This window comes from Prionailurus bengalensis, chromosome E1 (genome assembly GCF_016509475.1).
Source record: "Prionailurus bengalensis isolate Pbe53 chromosome E1, Fcat_Pben_1.1_paternal_pri, whole genome shotgun sequence".
NCBI lineage: Eukaryota > Metazoa > Chordata > Mammalia > Carnivora > Felidae > Prionailurus > Prionailurus bengalensis.
In genome coordinates, this window is record NC_057347.1 from 15,966,723 (window position 1) to 15,986,255 (window position 19,533).

Genomic DNA, 19,533 nt, shown 5'->3' on the forward strand with positions numbered 1-19,533 from the left:
GCTATGCACGTGTGCATATGACTCGGGTGTGGCCAATCAGAATATCAGACATGTCCGGGGATGGGAGGGTGACCAAAGCTGGCCTCCTTCTCCTGGGGTTCTGACAGGACAGAAAGCAAACCCAGAGCTGCGGGTGGCCCTCCTATTACAGGTCACTATGAGAGCAGCAGGCCAGAGGTCAGGGCCCCCACAGAGAGAAGCGGAGTGGAGATGGAGAAGGGCAGCCTCTCTGAAGAACTGCATCTGAGCCACCAGGGACTAGGAGGCGGCCAACACCTGGTCTCAACGACAAGGGCCTAGGACACTTTTGAACCCAAGAGTCAATATTCTGTAGACCTTTACAATATGGATAAGAAAGGGTTGGGAATGTGGCAAGGGGGCAGACCCAGAGAAAGTTCAAGTGGAAGGAGAAACTTTAGGTTTAAAAGACTTTAGGGACATAGCTACCAGTTGCAATGTGGTTTCAAACAAATCAAAAAAAAATTATTTTTATAAAAAAAAAATTAGGAGACAATCAGAGAAATCTGAATACTGAGTGGATATTTGCCGATATTTAGGGATTATCGGATTTTTTGAGGTTATGATAGATTATGATTTTTTTTAAGAGTTACTTAGTGAAGGGTGCCTGGGTGGATCAGTGGGTTAAGCTATCTGACTCCTGATTTTGGCTCAGGTCATAATCTCACAGTTCATGGGTTCCAGACCCCCGTCAGGCTCTGCGCGGACAGCACGGAGCCTACTTGGGATTCTGTCTCCCTCTCTCTCGGCCCCTCACCCCCCAAATTAACAAATAAACATTAAAATAAATAAAATAAATAAAAATGTTTTAAAAACGAGTTACTTAGTGAAATGTTTACGAAGGAAATGATACAATGCTTGGGCGCTGCTTCAAAGTAAATCCACTGAAGGGGAGGGGGAGAGGGCATGATGAATTGGTGATCCTTGTATCTGAGCACTGGGTACAAGGGGGTTCACTGTGCTATTTTCCCTACTGGTGTGATGTCTGAAGTTTTCCGTAATAAAAAGTCAAAAAAATAAATAAATAAATGGCAAGAGAAATATATACAGCCCAGACCCCGCTCCCTACTCCCAGCTCAAAGGTAAATCCATTAGAATCCGTTCAGGAAAACTGAGCAACCAGTTGGTCAAAGAGCTGGTCTAGAATTCTACCCAGAGTCAAAGGCATGGTGTGTCATCAAATCAACAAGTGACCAGTAACTACCCCTGTCCTAGTGAGAAACTGGGGAGAAACAAGATTACATTTTGGGCCACTAGATGCAGAGTCTAGGTGCTGAGTTCAGGTGTGATACAAAGAAAGAAAAGCTGAGAATTTTTCTCTCCTGTCATCTGAAACAGCCAAAACACAGGAACTGAAATATTGAAGTGCCTAGGGTAAACATTTAAAGGGCACTTACCATGCACTAGGCACTGTTCTAAACTCTTTTTGAATAGTAACTCATTTAACCCTTTAACAACAACTCTACGAGGTAGATACTGTTATCTCCATTTTAATGACCAGGACCTAGAGACACACAAGTTGGGTAACCTGCACCAAAACTGCATTGCTAGAAATCCACCAAGGTGTGATTCAAACCCAAAAGACCCAGACCCAGAACCCATACTCTTAGCCACCGTGTGACAGATTTTAAACGTTCACTTCTAATAGCGGAGAATTTGTGAAGGTCCGTGGATATAAATGCTTTTTTAAGCTGCAGTCACTCAAGCACGTGCCCAGAGCTGAGAAAACGCTATCCTCACACCTACATTCACTGCCATCCAGAGAGAGGTCAGAGGTAACACTATGATTTTTCCCTATAGCTGGTTGTTCTGCCCAATCTGTATATTTCACATCAAACCCTGAAAAATGACTAACAGATGAGGCAGCTGTGCTGTGAGGCACCACGATCAAAAGAAAACTGTCTTGACCCAAAGAAAACTGTCTTGACCTGATCACGTTTAAAGGGGGAAAAGGCAACATCTTCTGATTCCATTCAGATTTTTGTCCCTAGCATACTGACGAAAAAAGACAAGTAAAACTCTATAAAACCGATTCATCTGGATAAAATTCCCCTAGGAAAACAAAGAGGGAAACCCTATCCCTAGAACAGCAAAACTCACCACACCCTCTTTACGAGTATTCAACTATGATCTGAGATGAAAGCATTCTTCACCGTAGAAATATTACTTGAATTTACCTGTAATTGGTGTCTACCTTGAAATAAGACAATGGGGAGTGGGGGAGTGATAAGATGTAACTGAAAGGAATGCTGAACTGTAAGCTTAAATGGTTTCTTGAAAAGGATTTTAAGTGTAGTTCATACAAAAATACACTGTATATCTGGTCCAAGAGTTACGACCAGCAAGCAGCAGAAAATTTATGTTTGCTTTTAATCATGGATGCCACAGAACAAAAGTTTCCATTACAGGGTTTCGCTCGAGAATAACAGCACTCAAGCAACTTTCAATTACTATACTTCTTACTTGTCATAAAGCAGAAAGCACATGTTTGAGATTTCACTGGAAGTTAGAACAGCAGTTTCTGAAAACCTCATAAAAGGGAGGACTGATTTAGTCCTAGGATCTCGGCAGGACACCTGAAGTTCAATTTTGTCTCAGAACAAAAAGCACTAAAGCAGCCCGCAGGCTTTGCATAGGATGAAGGGGAGTTGGGGCCACTTCACTGGCTGATCTAAAAAAAGCCAAATCATTAAAAGGCCCTTAGAAACCACCACCACCACCACCACCACCTCAGAAAGGCAGCAGCAGCAAAGAAGTTCTGGCTCTCCTGTCTTCCAGGCAACAGCAAATGCTTTCAGCAGTTAAACTACTTCTATCTTATTTCAGGGTCTTCTATGCATATCTAGGGTGAATCCACACCAAAAACCATTTGTTGAAAAGAGAACTTTCAGCTCCCTCCTCTTCCACAGAGAATGTTTGATGTGAACATTTTGTAAGATACGATTTCACAAACAGAAAGGACCGAGTTGAATTTAAGGGACTTCAGCTGAGCTCTTTCATCCAACACTGTGACCCTAATCTAATAATTGGTTCTCTTGCTTCAATTCTCCAACTCGAATATACTTTGAAAAGTTAAAACGTTTAGTATCTACTGATTGCTAGTTGCTCGAAGATGTAATAGGCATGTATTTTGAGTTCCTTGGAAGAAAGATTCCGGAGAAACACAAACTATGAAACATAAAAGCATGGAATGATAGGTCTACAGATAGGAGACTATTTTAATGGCCTAAGATTTTTGACATTTCCAAGTCTTTTCCTGTTTTTGAGCACAGAATTACAGGGCAATGGAGTTACACATCCATTTGCTTGTTTAAGTGCCTTTTACAGCACTCGTTAAGAAACAAAAACAAAAACACCCACATACTGTGGATATATACAATTATACAATTCAATTAAGGCTCAACTCTAATATTAAATATTAAAATCAAGCTACACAATAGTGAAAGCACACATTTCAACTTACACGATGTGGAAGCTACCATGTGTTCAAGTTCCCAATCTAAAAGTCCCATGCCTGCTTTTCTGTGATCACATAGTCTCAGCACCTAAGGAACTGATCATCTCCCCCCCCTCTTTGGTTGGTTTCCATCCTCAAAGAGCTTACAGTCTAATAATGAAACAAACACAGCCTAAGTGCTAGGACATTTGCGCAGAAGATCTATGGAAGCCCACAGAATCATCCCACCTAGAGGACAAAGAGACAAGAAAGCTTCTTAGGGAAACAGGGGAACCAGGACTGAAGTTTAGAAGTTCCAAACTCAGCCAGCTGGGAGGGAAAAGAACACTGTGCAGGTGAGACAGGAGACAGGAGACAGGAGAATAGTCAGGGACCATGCTCTAGAATTTGGACTTGATCCCAAAAGCTATGAAGAACAATTACAGAATTCTTAGGTAGGAGAATGATATGATCAAAGTTGTGATTTTGGACTTGACCATTCCAGAAACAGTCTAGAGCAGCGCTGCTCAAGGCTCAAGGTAGATTTGCAACCCAGTGCTTTCCCATAAGCTGCTACTGGCCCCAAACAAGGTAAGTACAGAAATTGAGAATGAGTACTCAGCAGTTCAACATTGCAGCAACAACCAAGCCTGTGATCAACAGGCTCCTCTTGTTGAAAAGGACAGAGACCAGCCTGTGTGAGGTCAACTTAGCGGGGAGTTGCATGTGATTCAACCTCAACAGGAGTCATGCTTAGTAAGGCCACTTGGATTGATGTGTGACGGATTAGAAATTAACAAAATAAAATAAAACTGATCATTGATTATAGGCAGTTTGAGAAGATGGTCTGAGAACCATTCCAGGCATCAAGATTGGAAGCAAGGAGCCCCAGGAGAAGCTGCTGGTGGTACACAGTCGTCCAGATGAAACCTCAACTCAAGCCGTGATGATAGGGATGGCAAGAATTGTTCAGAGTTGAGATGTGTTAAGGAAATCGCATCAGCAAGACTCTGTGGATGTGAGGGGTGCCAGAGAAGCAAGGATGACTCTTGAGACTTCAGAACTCTTACTTCTTTTTTAAATTTTTTTATGAGTTTTTAAAAAAAATTTTTTAAGTTTATTTCAAGAGAGAGAGAGAGGGAAACAGAGCACATGAGCAAGGGAGGGGAAGAGAGAGAGGCAGAGAGAGAGAATCCCAAGCAAACTCCATGCTGTCAGCACAGAGCCCGATGTGGGGCTTGAACTCGAATTGTGAGATCATGACCTGAGCCGAAGTCAGGAGCTCAACGCTTAACCAGCTGAGCCACCCGGCACCCCACCCCACCCCTTTTTTTTTTCATTTGAGAGAGAGAGCAAGTGGGGGTAGAGACAGAGAGAAAGGGAGAGAATCCTAAGCAGGCTCCACACCATCAGCTTTAATTTTTTTTTTTTTTGGAATGTTTATTTATTTTTGAGAGAGAGAGAGAGAGTCAGAGTGCGAGCCAGGGAGGGGCAGAGAGAGAGGCAGACACAAAATCTGAAGCAGGCTCCAGGCTCTGAACTGTCAACACAGAGCCCAACGTGGGGCTCGAACCCTGGAACCACAAGATCATGATTTGAGCTAAAGTCGAACACTTAACTGACCAAACCACCCAGGCGCCCCAACTCTTACTTCTTTTTAAGATAACAGCCAGATATAAAGCAACAGTACGCAAGAACCTCATGAGAGCCAGGATCAGCAAAAAGATTCCAAATTCACAGCCATTTTCTTCGAGTGCCTTTGAATAAGTAGCGTGGTAAATTAATAAAATACAGAAAAGTAAGCACTCTGGTGGTTAACACTGAGCACTGCTGGGAATTGAGAACGCAAAGAGAAGAAAATATCCTATGCCAAGCCTATGCTCTCCCGCTTGAAAGGAAATCATCCCTCGAGGAGCCTGGTCTATTCAGATAGGGGCTAGCTAGAGTCCTAGAGCCCCAAGCCTTATCAAAAATAAAAATAAAAAAAGACCCCCTCCACCTCCCATACCCAGAGCGACTCAGTCCCCACCCCAGCTGTGTATCACACAAAGCCTCCTTTTTCAAATTTGTGCAGATACTAAAACAAGGCCTCAAAACCAAAAGGAAGAGTGATAAAAAGAGGGTGGGGGAGGGGGAGAAAAGAAGGTAAATGAAATCAATGACCCTAACCTCAAAACCCACAGCTTTCCTCTGTGCTCTGGTGCACATCCCAACCTCTATCAATCAGCAAGAGCTGTGAACAGCTAGCCAGTCAGGCCTGAGTCCCTAACTGGAGGCCTGAATCGTAAGGCGCAGTGGCTACAAGTCTGGGCAAACCTATCCTACAGCATTCCAGAGCTAGGAAGGGAGGTGGCCGTGTTAGAGGGTGTGTTAGTTAGAGTCTCCACTGCTCCAGAGAGCAGGCACCATCCCTTTCCCAAGCTGAAAGATCAGCAGCCCTACAACCTTCACGCTGCCCGGATTTAAGAGGGCAGGATCAGCGACAGACGCGCCTAATAGCTCTGGCAAACCGCAGAACCAGCACCAAGTGCGTAATTAATCTCTCTCAAGAAGGGTGCCTCATCATCTTAAAGTTGTTACCCTTTATCCCGTCTGGGCCTCATTGATCTGATGTCTCAAGTTTCACTGGCAAATGTGAGTATGGAGCTCAGTAAATCTCAGGACTACCAGTTCTTTAAGGAACAGTTTTGTTTTGTTTTTAAGTTTATTTATTTATTTTGAAAGAGAGAGCAGGGGAGGAGCAGAGAGAGAGAGAGAGAAAATCCCAAGCAGGATCCACACTATCAGCACAGAGACAGACACAGGGTTCAACCCCATGAACTGTGAGATCATGACCTGAGCCAAAATCAAGAGTTGGACACTTAATAAGCCACCCAGGAACCCCAAGAATAGTATTTTCTAAATATTCATTTGCTTTCATTGCTTCATTCTTCCAGGTCTTTCTCCTCAATTATAATCTCTTCTAGGGCAATTCTTTCAACTCCTTCACCATACCCCCCTGTACACTTAGAAGTCATTTGTTTGAAAAGTTAAAAAATATACCTTGTAACCGCAATTCTGTAATGTGATATATTCCAAAGTCTCAGGAGATGAAAGAATTACTAGATTTCATGAGAATTTTTTAACGATAGCTAGCACTTAGTGAGCACATACTATCTGCCGGGCAGATGCTATTATCATCTCATTTTACAGATAAGGAACCTGTGGCACAGACACGTAGGGTAACTTTCACAAGGTCACACAGCTATCAAATGACAGAGCCAGGATCTGAACTCAGGCAGGTGGACATCAGTCCCTATTTTTACCTACTATATACTAGACGTCTTCATTATGCAGAGAAAAATGAAAGATTACAAAGCACATTACAAATAATGGAGCAAGGAAAAAGCCTCTCAAGGAAAATTGCTTTTATTACTTTAATTGGACTATTGTCTTTTATTAGACAGATCCAAGTCCTGGAAACAAAGTGAACAGAGGGAGCCTGTCCTGGCTGATCCAGGCTCCTTTTGCAGAAGGCAGAAAACCCTATCTTCAAAGCTGTGCTTTTTCTGCTTTTAGCACCATGAAAGTGGTCAGTGTCCTAGAAGTTATTCTCTTAGTGGTCAGGGTATCGGGATTTGAGGGAAGATGAGCTGGGAGAGACGGAGCTATAAAACTGCTTGGGTTGGAGGGCAGGGGGAAGCACCTGGGTGGCTCAGTCAGTTAGGCATCCAATTCGGCGCAGATCATGATCTCACAGCTTGTGAGTTCAGGCCCCGTGTCAGGCTCTGTGCTGACAGCTCAGAGCCTGGAGCCTGCTTCAGATTCTGTGCCCCCCTCTCTCTCTGCCCCTCCCTGGCTCACACTCTGTCTCTTTGTCTCTCTCTCAAAGATAAAAAAGATTGCCTGGGTTGGTACCAAACCTTGCCCCATTCCAAAGAGCCAAAGGGATTCCAGTGAATTCTAGGCCACACCTCTGATTTAGTCTGAACCAAAAGAACCACCCAGAGCAAACAACCCAGACAGGGAAACAGGAAGATTCCCCTTCCCCTGACTGGAGCAGGCAGACCGGAGCAGGTAGACTGGACCAGAGCCTCCTGACTGCCACTCATTGGCCCCAACTTTCTCTTTTCCTTTCTGTCTGGCAGGAAGGTCTAGGGCCAAGCCAGACCCCAGCAAACCTGTCTAAGACCAGTGGTCCTGCACCATTTGATGTCAGTGCAACCACACTGACCAAATGTATTCCATCAGGTATCCAGCCCAGGCAAAATGAAGTCCAGTGGCTTTAAAACCAAACTCCGTGCTGCCCTCTCTGATGCTGAAGCAGAAGATCCTGGGGCTCCACTCTCCTGTTCGGCCAGCAAAGTAAGTTATCCCCACCCGAAGGAACACATCAAATTCCCAAAGTCCGAATCATCACCACTTTCCAACCATTCATTTCATTCTCTCTCTCCGGAAATCTGAAAAATGTCTCCCAACAAAAGGAAAAGCAAACCTACTTATTAAAACAAGTCCAACTGCCTTGACTTCAAGATTATAGGTTTCCTGACAAAACTGCTCTTATAAAGGCAGTCAAAGTTCTATTATCATTTAATTACAATTTCTATACAGCTATTTATATGTGTGTGCTTGGAAGCCAAAAAAATGAAGCTTCAGTTATTTTTGCACCTACCACAAAAGCAAGCAGAAACAGGACAACCATCCATAAAGCATTTTTTTGTTGTTGTTGTTTAAAGATGCTGGAGTCCTTTTATTTGCTGTTTTCTCACAGCTTCAGTCAAGGTGAGCAGAGCCAGGCAAAATGCAAGCCTAACATATATGGTCATCCCCAGACTTTCTTACTACATAAAGGGGAAATTAATAAAAGAAGAAAAAAATACCACACGGCATTTTCTTTCCCCACCATAATCTTTCAATTTTCTTTAGAGAAATGCCAGCCAATAACTAATTAGAACCATATCCTTTGTTATCCCAGTGGGAAGAAGTATATGAATGGTTTGAAAGAACAAATGTTAACGAGAACTTTAAAAAACTTAGTAATCTGGAACTCTGGTTTGCCCTTCAGTGTAAAACAAAATTCTATTCTTTGAAACTATTATAGTTGGCGAAACAACATGGACAGGGGCCATCAGCAAAAAGGTAAGCGTTCACCGCTCAGCACCCTGAACTGGGGATGCCCTGGGCTTTTCCCTGTTTTTATCACGAAACTGCCATTACAAGCTCACAGACTTCTAAGCATCTCAGTTTCAAACAGAGAGACAAAAACTCAACCTTACAAAAAAGGGAATTGTTTACTTTCTTTGGTTTCAAGGGAGAAAATAATTCCTTTCAGAGGGAGTACATAGCTGTTGTCATTTCTGAAAATATGTTTTCCATAAAAAACACAGCTGGAGTCTTTTTACCTGGCATATCACTACGGATGGTTTCCGGGATCAGACAGACCTTGAGTTGCCTATTCATGAACATCCAGGAGTAGAAACTACCTCTTCAAAAACTGGATTTGTTTTACACAACAAAGTGAACCAGAGGATGCGAGACAGAAAAACTCCGAGCGACAAATAAATGTTTAAGATGCTATGCACCATGGTTTGGGCATGTTCAGCATTCTGAACTGTATTTTCAAATGAGGGTCTGCCCTGTGTCATCCAGACTCTCATCCTGGTGGAATCGGCAGGTCCAGACTAGGGCCACTTTTTGTGTGTGTGCAGGGGACTAGCCCCGGCAGACAGAACCAGGCATGGCATATAGCATATGAAATAGTCTCCTTTTGCAAGAAAAAGCTTTAAGTATTTGGAAAACATCGCAATCTGCTCCATGTTTTTACCATCCAGCAAATTTACTTCCTCCACTGTGAAAAAAAACAACAGGCCTCAGGTCTATAACAGCTTCCCATCATGTTCGCATGAGCTAGAAATCACGTGTATTGCCCAATAAGGACGTTATTTTACACATACTGGTATATACAATAGGAACTTGCCATAACAATAAAAATATTTTTTGGTAAATCACTTTCTGAATATTATGTCTCCCCAAAAGGATCATAAAAACAACCACCAAGGAAAACAAAGAATTCCCATATTTTTAAAGCAAAAAAGGACTGGCCATTCATATTCATGCACTATCAAGTATATAACCCAACTATGAGCAAGATCACCTAAAAAGTGGTTAAAATGCCAAGTTTTGCCTCTGTGTGGTTAGTGAGCTCATGTTTTTCCAATGTGAAGTTTACAAACTGTATTTGTTAAACTGTATTTCATGCTTTAAATCCTAAATCCGCACCTCACACTATTTGGAGATGATTTACTCGAGACATTTGGGGTCACAATATAAAGCCTTTTGGTCTTACTAAATCTAAATCATGCTTCTCAACAAGACTCTGTAGACATAAAAGAAACACATGGCATGCGTTACGATCCTCCCCAGGGGCACCTCCACACCCCCAGAACAGCCCTTCTTCTCCTGTCCACTCCATAAACTAAGATTCTCCTCAGAAAGGGAAGGTGCAGGATCCACACGTTGCATCACGCATACAAATTAAGCAAGAACGCTCCAAAACTTTTCCTGCTTCGATTTATGACAAGATTTCCTGAATCCCTTTTATTAAAACAGACAGCTTCATCCAACAGATGCACTCAAAAACCCAAACTAATTTCAGCAGCAAAATGCTGGGAATGAGTAGTTGACAGCGAAGTATAAATTTCCCCAAAGCCTCGTTTTTCCAGTTAACCTAAGGGATCAGTTCAGCATTTAATTTCGAAGTGTGCCAAGACGACAGTGGCCCACCGACCAAGCAACTAAGACCTGCAAAGACGGGTCTGTTCCTGCGCCTGAGAGGCATCTGGGGAGGACTGCTGGACAGGCAGACAATGAAAAGCTCCCCGGTGGCCACTAGTCGAGCCCGCGGGGGCGGAGGGAGGAGGGAGGAGGGAGGAGGTAGAAGGGGAGAGGAGTGAGCGCCCTTCTCACCCAAAGCCACGGTCAGCGGCTGCCTCTCCGGGGCACGGGGCGGCCTGGCCTCGGAGTCCCGGGTCACGGGGGAAGGGGTCCCCTGAAAAGAAGATTCCTCTCAGAGAGAGGAAACTTCCTGGTTTGGGCATTATGGGTAGGGGGCGAGCGCCAACCCCCCACCACTACAGGTATCCGCCGGGAGTCTGGAGGCTGAGGGAAGGAAACAGCCCCTCCCCGCGCCCACGGCGGAGGTTGGGGGTCACGGGGTCGGGACCCCCGGCGCAGCCGCCCACTAAGCAAGGCTCCCGACGCGTGGGGATCTGGCTCTTGGCTCCTCGGGACAGAAGCCGGGATCGGGGGCCTGGGGGTGTCAAACTTCCCCCACGGGCGCGGCCTGGCACCCGCACCGAGGAGTTGCCGCGGGAGCCACAACCCGGCGGGATCCTCGGACGGAGGCGGGCATAGACAGAGGAAGGCGACACTAAGGGACACGAGGGGAAGCGTGTGCAAAGATCCAGGAGCGGGGCCGAGGGGCCCGCGTGTTGCGGGTGGGGCCGGCGAACACCCCGCTTCCCCGAACGCGCGGGCTGCGCACCGAGGCCGGGGGCGCCAACGAGGCCCGCGCAGCTCACCTTCCTGTGCTTCTCCTTGTAGGGCAGCGCCAGCCACGGCATGTCCCGCACGAAGTCCTGCCACTGCCGCTGGTCTTGGTCCGAGGACACGAAGACGATCTCCAGGCGGCGCAGCGGCTCGGGCTCCGCGGCCGCCCCAGCCCCCGGCCCCGGCCCGGCCCCGGCCCCCGGCCCGGCCGCGGCGTCCCCCCTCAGGCGGCCGTAGAAGGCGGCCAGACTGCCGCTGAGCTGCGCGCAGGGGGCGCTCAGGCTGCAGCCGAAGTAGAGCCCGAGCAGCGAGATGCCGCGGGAGCCCAGCGAGTGCACGTCCACCTCCTCGCCGCCGCCCGTCACCAGCTTCTCGCCGAGCAGCTCCTCCAGGAAGCCCGACATCCTGGCCCACCGCAGCCCGGGCACGCGGGCGGGCAGGCGGCTGCAACCCCGCTCCCTCGGTCCTCGCGGCGGGCGGAGGCGGCGGCGGCAGCGGCGGCGGCGGCGGCGGCTGAGGCGGGCGGCGGGCGAGGGGCAGAAGAGAGCCCCGCCCACCAGGGCCCGCCCCTTGCCCGCCCCTCCGACCCGCCCCCGGCCCGCCCCCTCCGTGGCTGTCCCGGGCCGCGCTCTGGGCCCTAATCTGCTGCAGCTGGCGATCCCGCGCAGGCTTCCACCGCGTGGCCGAATTGCTCGGGAAAGAGCCCTAGCAAGAAGGCTGGCCGGAAACGCCCCACTCTGAGGGCATGCCCGAGGCTAAGTGCAGAAAGGAGAGGGGTCACCGAGCCGGCCTCTCTGAGGCTGCAGTCGGTGCGGAGCTGGACTGGTCCCCCACCCTCCGAGCTCTCAGTTCTCTCTGGACTTCTCCAAACATTCCCATAGTCCCCCTACCCGAGTGCTCGGCTCTCTCTCTCTCTCTCTGTCTCTTTCCCTGCGCAAGGCCTAACCGGCCATTTCGTACCCCATCTCGGAATGCTTACAAGTACTTAGCATCTATACGCAATCACCACTTCATCAGGCTGGGGCTTGCTAGCACTTATTTCTCTATCGTGTGTTTTGTGTATGTTTCGTCTACCTTAAGAGGACTGGAGGACGCCGCCTCTTGCATTTCTCGGGTAGCTAAGCACACATGAGGGAGTCCTTGAGACTGGCGAGTGGCTCGCGGGTTGCGCTGTGGGAGTTCAGTACACAGGTCGCAGTGAGTGGCTCTCTTCCATCTCCGCAAGTGTATGAAACAGATGCCGCAGCAGCTTTAAATCCATGCTGGCTGCACTCCTGAATCGGTTCTATACTTTCTATCAAGTCTGTTGATAGTTAAGACAAATTCTAGGAATTATTTATTTATTTATTTATTGCCAGCTGGCAAGATGCTACCCTATGCTTGGATTGAACAGGTGGTCTGTGGCAAGCCTTCCCGCCCCCCCCCCCATACACACGAAAAAATAAAATGCATACCGTGCCAAACTGCAATAGAAGAGGACCTTCAGTTGTGTGTGTGCTCAGCTACCAGCAACCCAGTGAAAGGAAAAGACGCCCCTCTCACCGCCCTCCACCATGCCTTTGGAAGTTATTTCTTGGGCATCTAGCGCCATCTAATGGAAAGAGTGAAAAAATGAGATCTGCCAGAGCCCAGTATGTGAAGAGATACTGGCAGGCAAGCAAAGTATTTCTACTTTATAGCGGCTTTCCACCCACACAAGCATACAGACACACACACACATCATAGCACACTTTACAAGAGTTAATTTAAACCTCTATATCATCGCAAGATTTTGGCACAAATTTTCATGCCTAAGGTTCTCAACTTGTCTAGGCTAGAACAAGGAATTGTCGTTTTTCAGCTCAGTGAAATGTTAACCACACAAACTGATGAAAGAGGTGGAGGTGGGAGCCTAGAGTGGATTGGCAGCCCTAAAACTTACACCCGCTTTCTTAGTATCCACCTAATATATCTGCTCACTTCACAAGAATGATCTGTGGATTGAAGACTGCCTTTAAACAAGCAAGATTCCTATCACAAAAAGGAAATTCTGAGTTAAGTCTTAAAGTGTCATGCCAAAATTCTGTGCCACTGCAGGGGCAGACTTACAATAAAACACAAAGGAAACATCACTTTTTACTGAAAATATATTAAAGCTATGAACATAACAGACATTAAGTTATTAGATATCTTTAAAAATCCTGGGGGCGCCTGGGTGGCTCAGTCGGTTGGGCCTCCAGCTTCAGCTCAGGTCATGATCTTGCAGTCTGTGAGTTCAAGCCCCACATTGGGCTCTGCACTGACAGCTCAGAGTCTGGAGCTTGCTTCAGATTCTGTCTCCATCCTTCTCTGCCCCTCCCCTGATCTCACTGTGTGTGCGTGTCTCTCTCTCTCTCTCTCAAAAACAAAATAAAAACATTTAAAAAAATTGTTTTTAATCCTGAAAGGAGGGGCACCTGGGTGGCTCAGTCGGTTAAGCGTCCAACTTCGGCTCAGGTCAGGATCTCATGGCTTGTGAGTTCAAGCCCCGCGTCGGGCTCTGTGCTGACAGCTCAGAGCCTGGAACCTGCTTCAGATTCTGTGTCTCCTGTTCTCTCTGCCCTTCCCCTGCTCACACTCTGTTTGTCTGTCTCGCTCTCAAAAATAAACATTAAAAAATTTATTTTAATCCTGAAAGCAGGGGTGACTAGAAGGCTCAGTTGAGAGAACCTGAGACTTTTGATGTCAGTCAAGTCCCACGTTGGACATAGAGATTACTTTTTAAAAAGGGAAAAATCCTGAAAGTCATATTTGAAATACCCATCAGTGGATCAAATTAGGCACCACTTAAATCACGTGAGACAGATAGATCCTACGTTCTGACATTTTCAAATGAACACTGAAGAGATGTAAAAGGACTACAAATAAGCATTTATATCCTATGGAAGCAAAGGTGTGGAGGTAGGTGAAGTGGGAATTCGGGGGATCACAAAGTTGGGAAAAGAGTGAAGTCATTATTAGCATACTTAACTTTGGTCCACTAGGTGCAAGTCTGATATAAAGAGGCAGCTTGTTCAGCCTTTTACTTTTATTATTTCACAGGAAAGCACTTTCCACTGGAGTATATCCAAACCAGCATCTGGCACCTGGGAAAGTGAGAGTTTGAGCATACTGCACATGAAATATAAATAAAATTTAGAGAATTGTTGGTGCAGCAGGCCTTGGTTAGAAGCCAAATATCACAGCTGCCTTTTAAAGGGGTGTGGAAAGAGGGGATTTGCAATGGAAATGATTCCAAAATCATAATTCTAGTGGGTGTTTGTTACAAGAAGAAGCCCAAGGAGACTCATTTGGCTTCCTGTAAAGAATAGCCAACATCCTTTGACTTGTGAAAAGCACTCTCTCTGCTTATGCAGTTCAAGAGACCCACTTAAAGATAATGTCCCTACTGGTACTTAGCTAGTCATATTATATGAGTTGACTGGCTATTCTGAAAATTATTATTGTATTAAAATATGTATTAGGGAACCACAACGTGCCTGCCTAACATTGTATGGAACATACACATTTACAGAATTTCCCTTTTGAGAAATTGCATTCTAAGGCACATGATGCCATACAAAACATGTACTGACACATATGTGTTACACACACACACACATCTATGTACACACATACATGTCACCTTTAAGATTCATCAAGACCACGTTCCTTGATCTTCGGGTCTAGTAGCATATGTGCACAAAGATGTATGTGGACAGATATTTACTGATCCACTGGTGAAATCAGAAAAAAACCCTGGAAAACTGGAAAGAGCTTAACTGTGCAGCAACAAAAATGATTGAATCATAGCACATTCATTATTTGAACTACAATCTGGTCATTGAAAAGGATTAAGGAAAACTCAATGTATGCTGTATTAGTCCATATTCTCCAGAGAAATAGAACCAATATATACAGTGATTTATTATAAGGAATTGGTTCACATGATTAGGGAGGCTGAGAAGTCCATATCTGCACTCCGCAAGCTGGACCCAGGAGAGTTGATAGCAGGGTTCCAGTTTGACTCCAGAGGCCTGAGAACTAGGAGAGCTGAGGGTGTGAGTTCTAGTCTGAGCCCAAAGGTGGAGAAGACTTGTGTCCTAGCGTGAAGAGAGGCAGAGAGAACAAATTCTCCCTTACCTCACTTTTTTATTCTGTTCAGGCCTTCATCCAATTAAACAAGACACACATGGGGGAGGACAATCTCCTGATTCGCATGTAAATCTCATCCAGACACACCCTCACAGACACATCCATAATGGTGTTTAACCAAATATCTGGGTACCCGCATCCCAGTCAAGTTGATACATAAAATCAAACATCACAAGTCAACCCTTTGTCAACCTGGCACCCATAAGCGTCTCCTTAAACCATGCTTACTCTTCAAAGAAGACAATGACAAGATCATAATTCCACCTAACGTGATACAAATATCCTGTGTATAAATAAAAACACACTAACCTCTTCCCCATAAGAGGTAAAGTTCTTGAGTGACGGATGTTTACTCCTCTCCTTATCTAGTAACTTGAATACAATAACTTTAAATTAACAATACTTAAATATATTTTTTAATGCTTATTTATTTTTGAAAGAGAGAGAGAGAGAGAGAGAGGGCATGAGCGGGGGAGGGGCAGAGAGAGGAGACACAGAACCTGAAGCAGGATCCAGGCCGTGAGCTGTCACCACAGAGCCTGACGCAGGGCTCAAACTCATGAACCGTGAGATCATGACCTGAGCCGAAGTCGGACGCTCAACCGACTGAGCCACCCAGGCGCCCTAATACTTAAACACATCTTATGTTACATTATAAGTGAATAAGAGTGGTAATAAATAAAGATGTTTGCCAAACATATATGTATCCACACATATTTATAACAATATAAGACAATGACAATCAAGTGGACACATAAAATTAACCATCACATACACTAACATGAAATATCTCTAAAATGTAGCATGAGAGAAAGTAAGGTGCACACTAGGTAGGAAATATGAAGCTACCACCCACAGATTTTTAAGTGGAGAAAAATACACATATGCACACACAAATATGCTTACATGTGGATGAAATACATCTGGAAAGACATTTAAGAAATAGTAACAAGTTGCTTGGGGAAGGAAATTGAAGGACTGGAAATAGGTGTGAGAAAAATCCAGAGGGTTATTATTTTAAGCCCAAGAAAAAAACTTTTTAAATTTTCAAATAAGGACTTATTCAAAAGATAAGATACTAGGGCCACCTGGGTGGTTCAGTTGGTTAAGCATTCGACTTCAGCTCAGGTCATGATCTCACGGTTTGTGGGCTGAAGCCCTGCCTGGTGCTCTCTGCTGTCAGTGTAGAGAGCCTGCTTAGGATCTCTGTCTCCCTCTCTCTCTGCTCCTCTCCCGGTCTCTCTCTCTCTCTTTCTCAAAAATAAAGAAAAAATTAAAAAAAAAAAGATAAGATACTGTAAGTGGAGAAAAAAATATGAAAGTACATCAGGACAGGGGCGCCTGGGTGGCTTAGTTGGTTGGGTGGCTGACTCGACTTTGGCTCTGGTCAGGATCTCACAGTTCATGGGTTTGAGCCCCACATCGGGCTCTGCACTGACAGCAAGGAGCCTGCATGGGATTTTCTCTCTCCCTTTCTCCCTGCTCCTCCCCTGCTCGTTCTCTCTCTCTCTCTCTCTCAAAATAAATAAATAAACTTAAATACACACACACACACACACACACACACACACACAAATAAAGCACATCAGGACATCTCAGAATGAAAGAGAAAAAAGGTCTTATACCAAAAAAAAGTATAAGCGGGGGAGGGGCAGAGAGAGAGGGAGACACAGAATCCGAAGCAGGCTCCAGGCTCTAAGCTGTCAGCACAGAGCCCGATGTAGGGCTTGAACCCACAAACTGTGAGATCATGACCTGAGCCAAAGTCAGACACTTAACCACTGAGCCACCCAGGTGCCCCTAATTGTGAGTTTCCTTTAAAAGATTTCACCTGTAGATGAATGCTGTATCACGGCTTTTACATGTTTTATCTGTCCCTTTTAAAAAAGGCTGGTCTTTTGGGAGCCTGGGTGGCTCAGTTGGGTAAGCATCTGACTTCGGCTCAGGTCATGATCTTGCACCAACTTCGTACGTAACTTCGGGAAGTCACCATTATTGTTCTTTTCACTGTTCATCTCCCAGCAAAGCAGGAGGAGGCCTCTAGTTCCTGAAGCCTCCTAACGCTTTCCTGAGTTGGAAGCGTGAGGTGCTAGAAAAACATTATGCACATTTCCATCGTTTCCAATACTTTTCAGATCAAGCCAGGATCACAACTTGGCATCACTGTGACCCTAGCACAGACACCGCAAAGTGGATGGTTCATTAACCGAGTCTGAAGTAGGTCCTAGCAATCCACCAGACTGCCAGATTGTTTGCCAGATCTCCAATAGCTTTGTGTAAGCAAAGCCAAAGCAACAGCACAAGAGATGGTAAGCAAATCTGGATTGCTGGGTATGAGCAAGTAAAACCTCCAAACAATTACGCTGTGGGAGAAATTTGTTCCAGAGCGTTAAGACCACCCACCAGAATCAGGCTACGGTCTAAGGATCTCTCACTGGAAACAGCACAGGATGCCTTTGCTCTTACCATAGCTATCGTAGGTCATAGGGAAAAGGCAAAAAGAATTAAGAAATAATAATAACAAATATTTTCTAACAGTTGTCCTTGACTGAGTAGAGGGCACAAGTCAAAGAAATGACACACAGTCAAAAAGTCCAAACTCATCTCTCAAACACTACAGATCACAAATTATTAAGAATGATTCTGAGCCATCACTTCTAGATCCAAAAGAGGTATGGAAAGCAGACAATTGGGAATGGAAATGTTCCAATGAGAGCAAACGTGGACTGAAGCCTATTTGTCTTCTTGGGCACAAGCTATAAAAGCAACATTTTGAGTTTAGATTTTATCCTGGCATGGAGAATTCTGAGCAGGGAATTAATCATGTTTCTGTGCTGAGAGGTCACTCTGGATGCTTTGGAGGACAGCAAGGTAGTAGGTATGAAGAACAACTAAAATTCTATTGAACGAAACTGACTAGAGCCCAAAATATGGCCGTGGCAATGGATATAAAAAAAAGGGGGTGCTTGGGGCGCCTGGGTGGTTTGGTTGGTTCAGCATCTGACTTTGGCTCAGGTCATGTTCTCACAGTTCATGTGTTTGAGCCCTGCGTCATGACAGCTCAAAGCCTGGAGCCTGCTTTGGATTTCATGTCTCCCTCTCTCTGCCCCTACCCCACTCATGTTCTCTCTCTCTCTCTCTTAAAAATTAATAAGCATTTAAAAAAAATTTTTTTAAAGAAGGATGGATTTTAAAAACAGTCAGATGGGGGGCGCCTGGGTGGCGCAGTCGGTTGAGCGTCCGACTTCAGCCAGGTCACGATCTCACGGTCCTTGAGTTTGAGCCCCGCGTCGGGCTCTGGGCTGATGGCTCAGAGCCTGGAGCCTGTTTCCGATTCTGTGTCTCCCTCTCTCTCTGCCCCTCCCCAATTCGTGCTCTGTCTCTCTCTGTCCCCAAAAAAATAAATAAATAAACATTGAAAAAAAAATTAAAAAAAAAAAACAGTCAGATGGTATCTAGGGGATGCAGCATGCAAAGAGTTTAATCCTAATTAAATTCATGGAATCACCATTTCACCTAGATGGGAAACTCAGTAAGACCGCATTTGGGGAGGAAAATAAATTCTAATTTAGATCCACCTGAACCCAGTAGTCCCATAGAAGCTTCCTCCTGTGGATGCCCAATAAAAGCCACACACACACTTAGGTGAGCTCTCTGGTCTGTCTCTCAGATCTGCTCTCCTGGCATCAGAGACCCTGATTTGGGATCCAACTCCACCCCCCCCCCCCAACAGCTCTCCTGGTAGGTTCAGGCTCTTCTGTGCTTTCTGAGGCCTCCTACTTGGCTTCTGCTCCCAGTTCATGGGCAAGAGTGTTTCCTGCCAACTCCCACACTGGTGCTGCCTCCTGAGACCTCAGAGAGCCCCCACCCCTGGGCCAAAGCCTCTTCTCCTGGGTAGGGGTGGGGGGATGGAAGTTCTTCTCTAAAGCCCAGGTTGGCCTCAGCATCCTGAATCCCAGACCTGCTTCCAATCCTACAAACTCTTCTTGACCTACACCTGAACAATCCATTTATTTATTTAATTTTTTAAAAAGTTTATTTATTTTGAGAGAGACAGCACAATGGGGGAGGGGCAGAGAGAGAGGAGAGAGAGAATCCCAAGCAGGCTCTGCACTGTCAGCGCAGAGTCGTACATGGGGCTCGAACTCACGAAACAGTGAGATCATGACCCGAGCCAAAACTAGGAGTCAGACACTTAACTGAATGAGCCACCCAGGTGCCCCCTGAGCAAGCCCATCTTATTCTTTAGTCTGATTGGAGGCCTGCCTGCCAGTGTTCCTTATAGATCAACAGTGCTCTCGAGTGGCAGGTGATCGATCAGCTGTCCAGGGGTTATAACGAATAATACAGAAGTGCGCTTGCCCTGTGCCCTGGCGCCAGCAAAGCCGCACCCTGTGCTC

At 45.7% G+C, this 19,533-nt stretch overlaps 1 protein-coding gene across 1 annotated transcript in view; it reads right to left on the bottom strand.

Moving 5' to 3' along the window:
• Positions 1–11,495, bottom strand: part of NXN (nucleoredoxin) — a 159,437-nt gene extending 147,942 nt beyond the window's left edge. The window contains exon 1 of the mRNA XM_043585517.1: positions 11,014–11,495. Within this exon, the coding sequence (XP_043441452.1) occupies positions 11,014–11,385 (372 nt within the window). The 5' untranslated portion in view covers positions 11,386–11,495. The remainder of the gene's footprint in view (positions 1–11,013) is intronic.
• Positions 11,496–19,533: the final 8,038 nt, after the last annotated feature.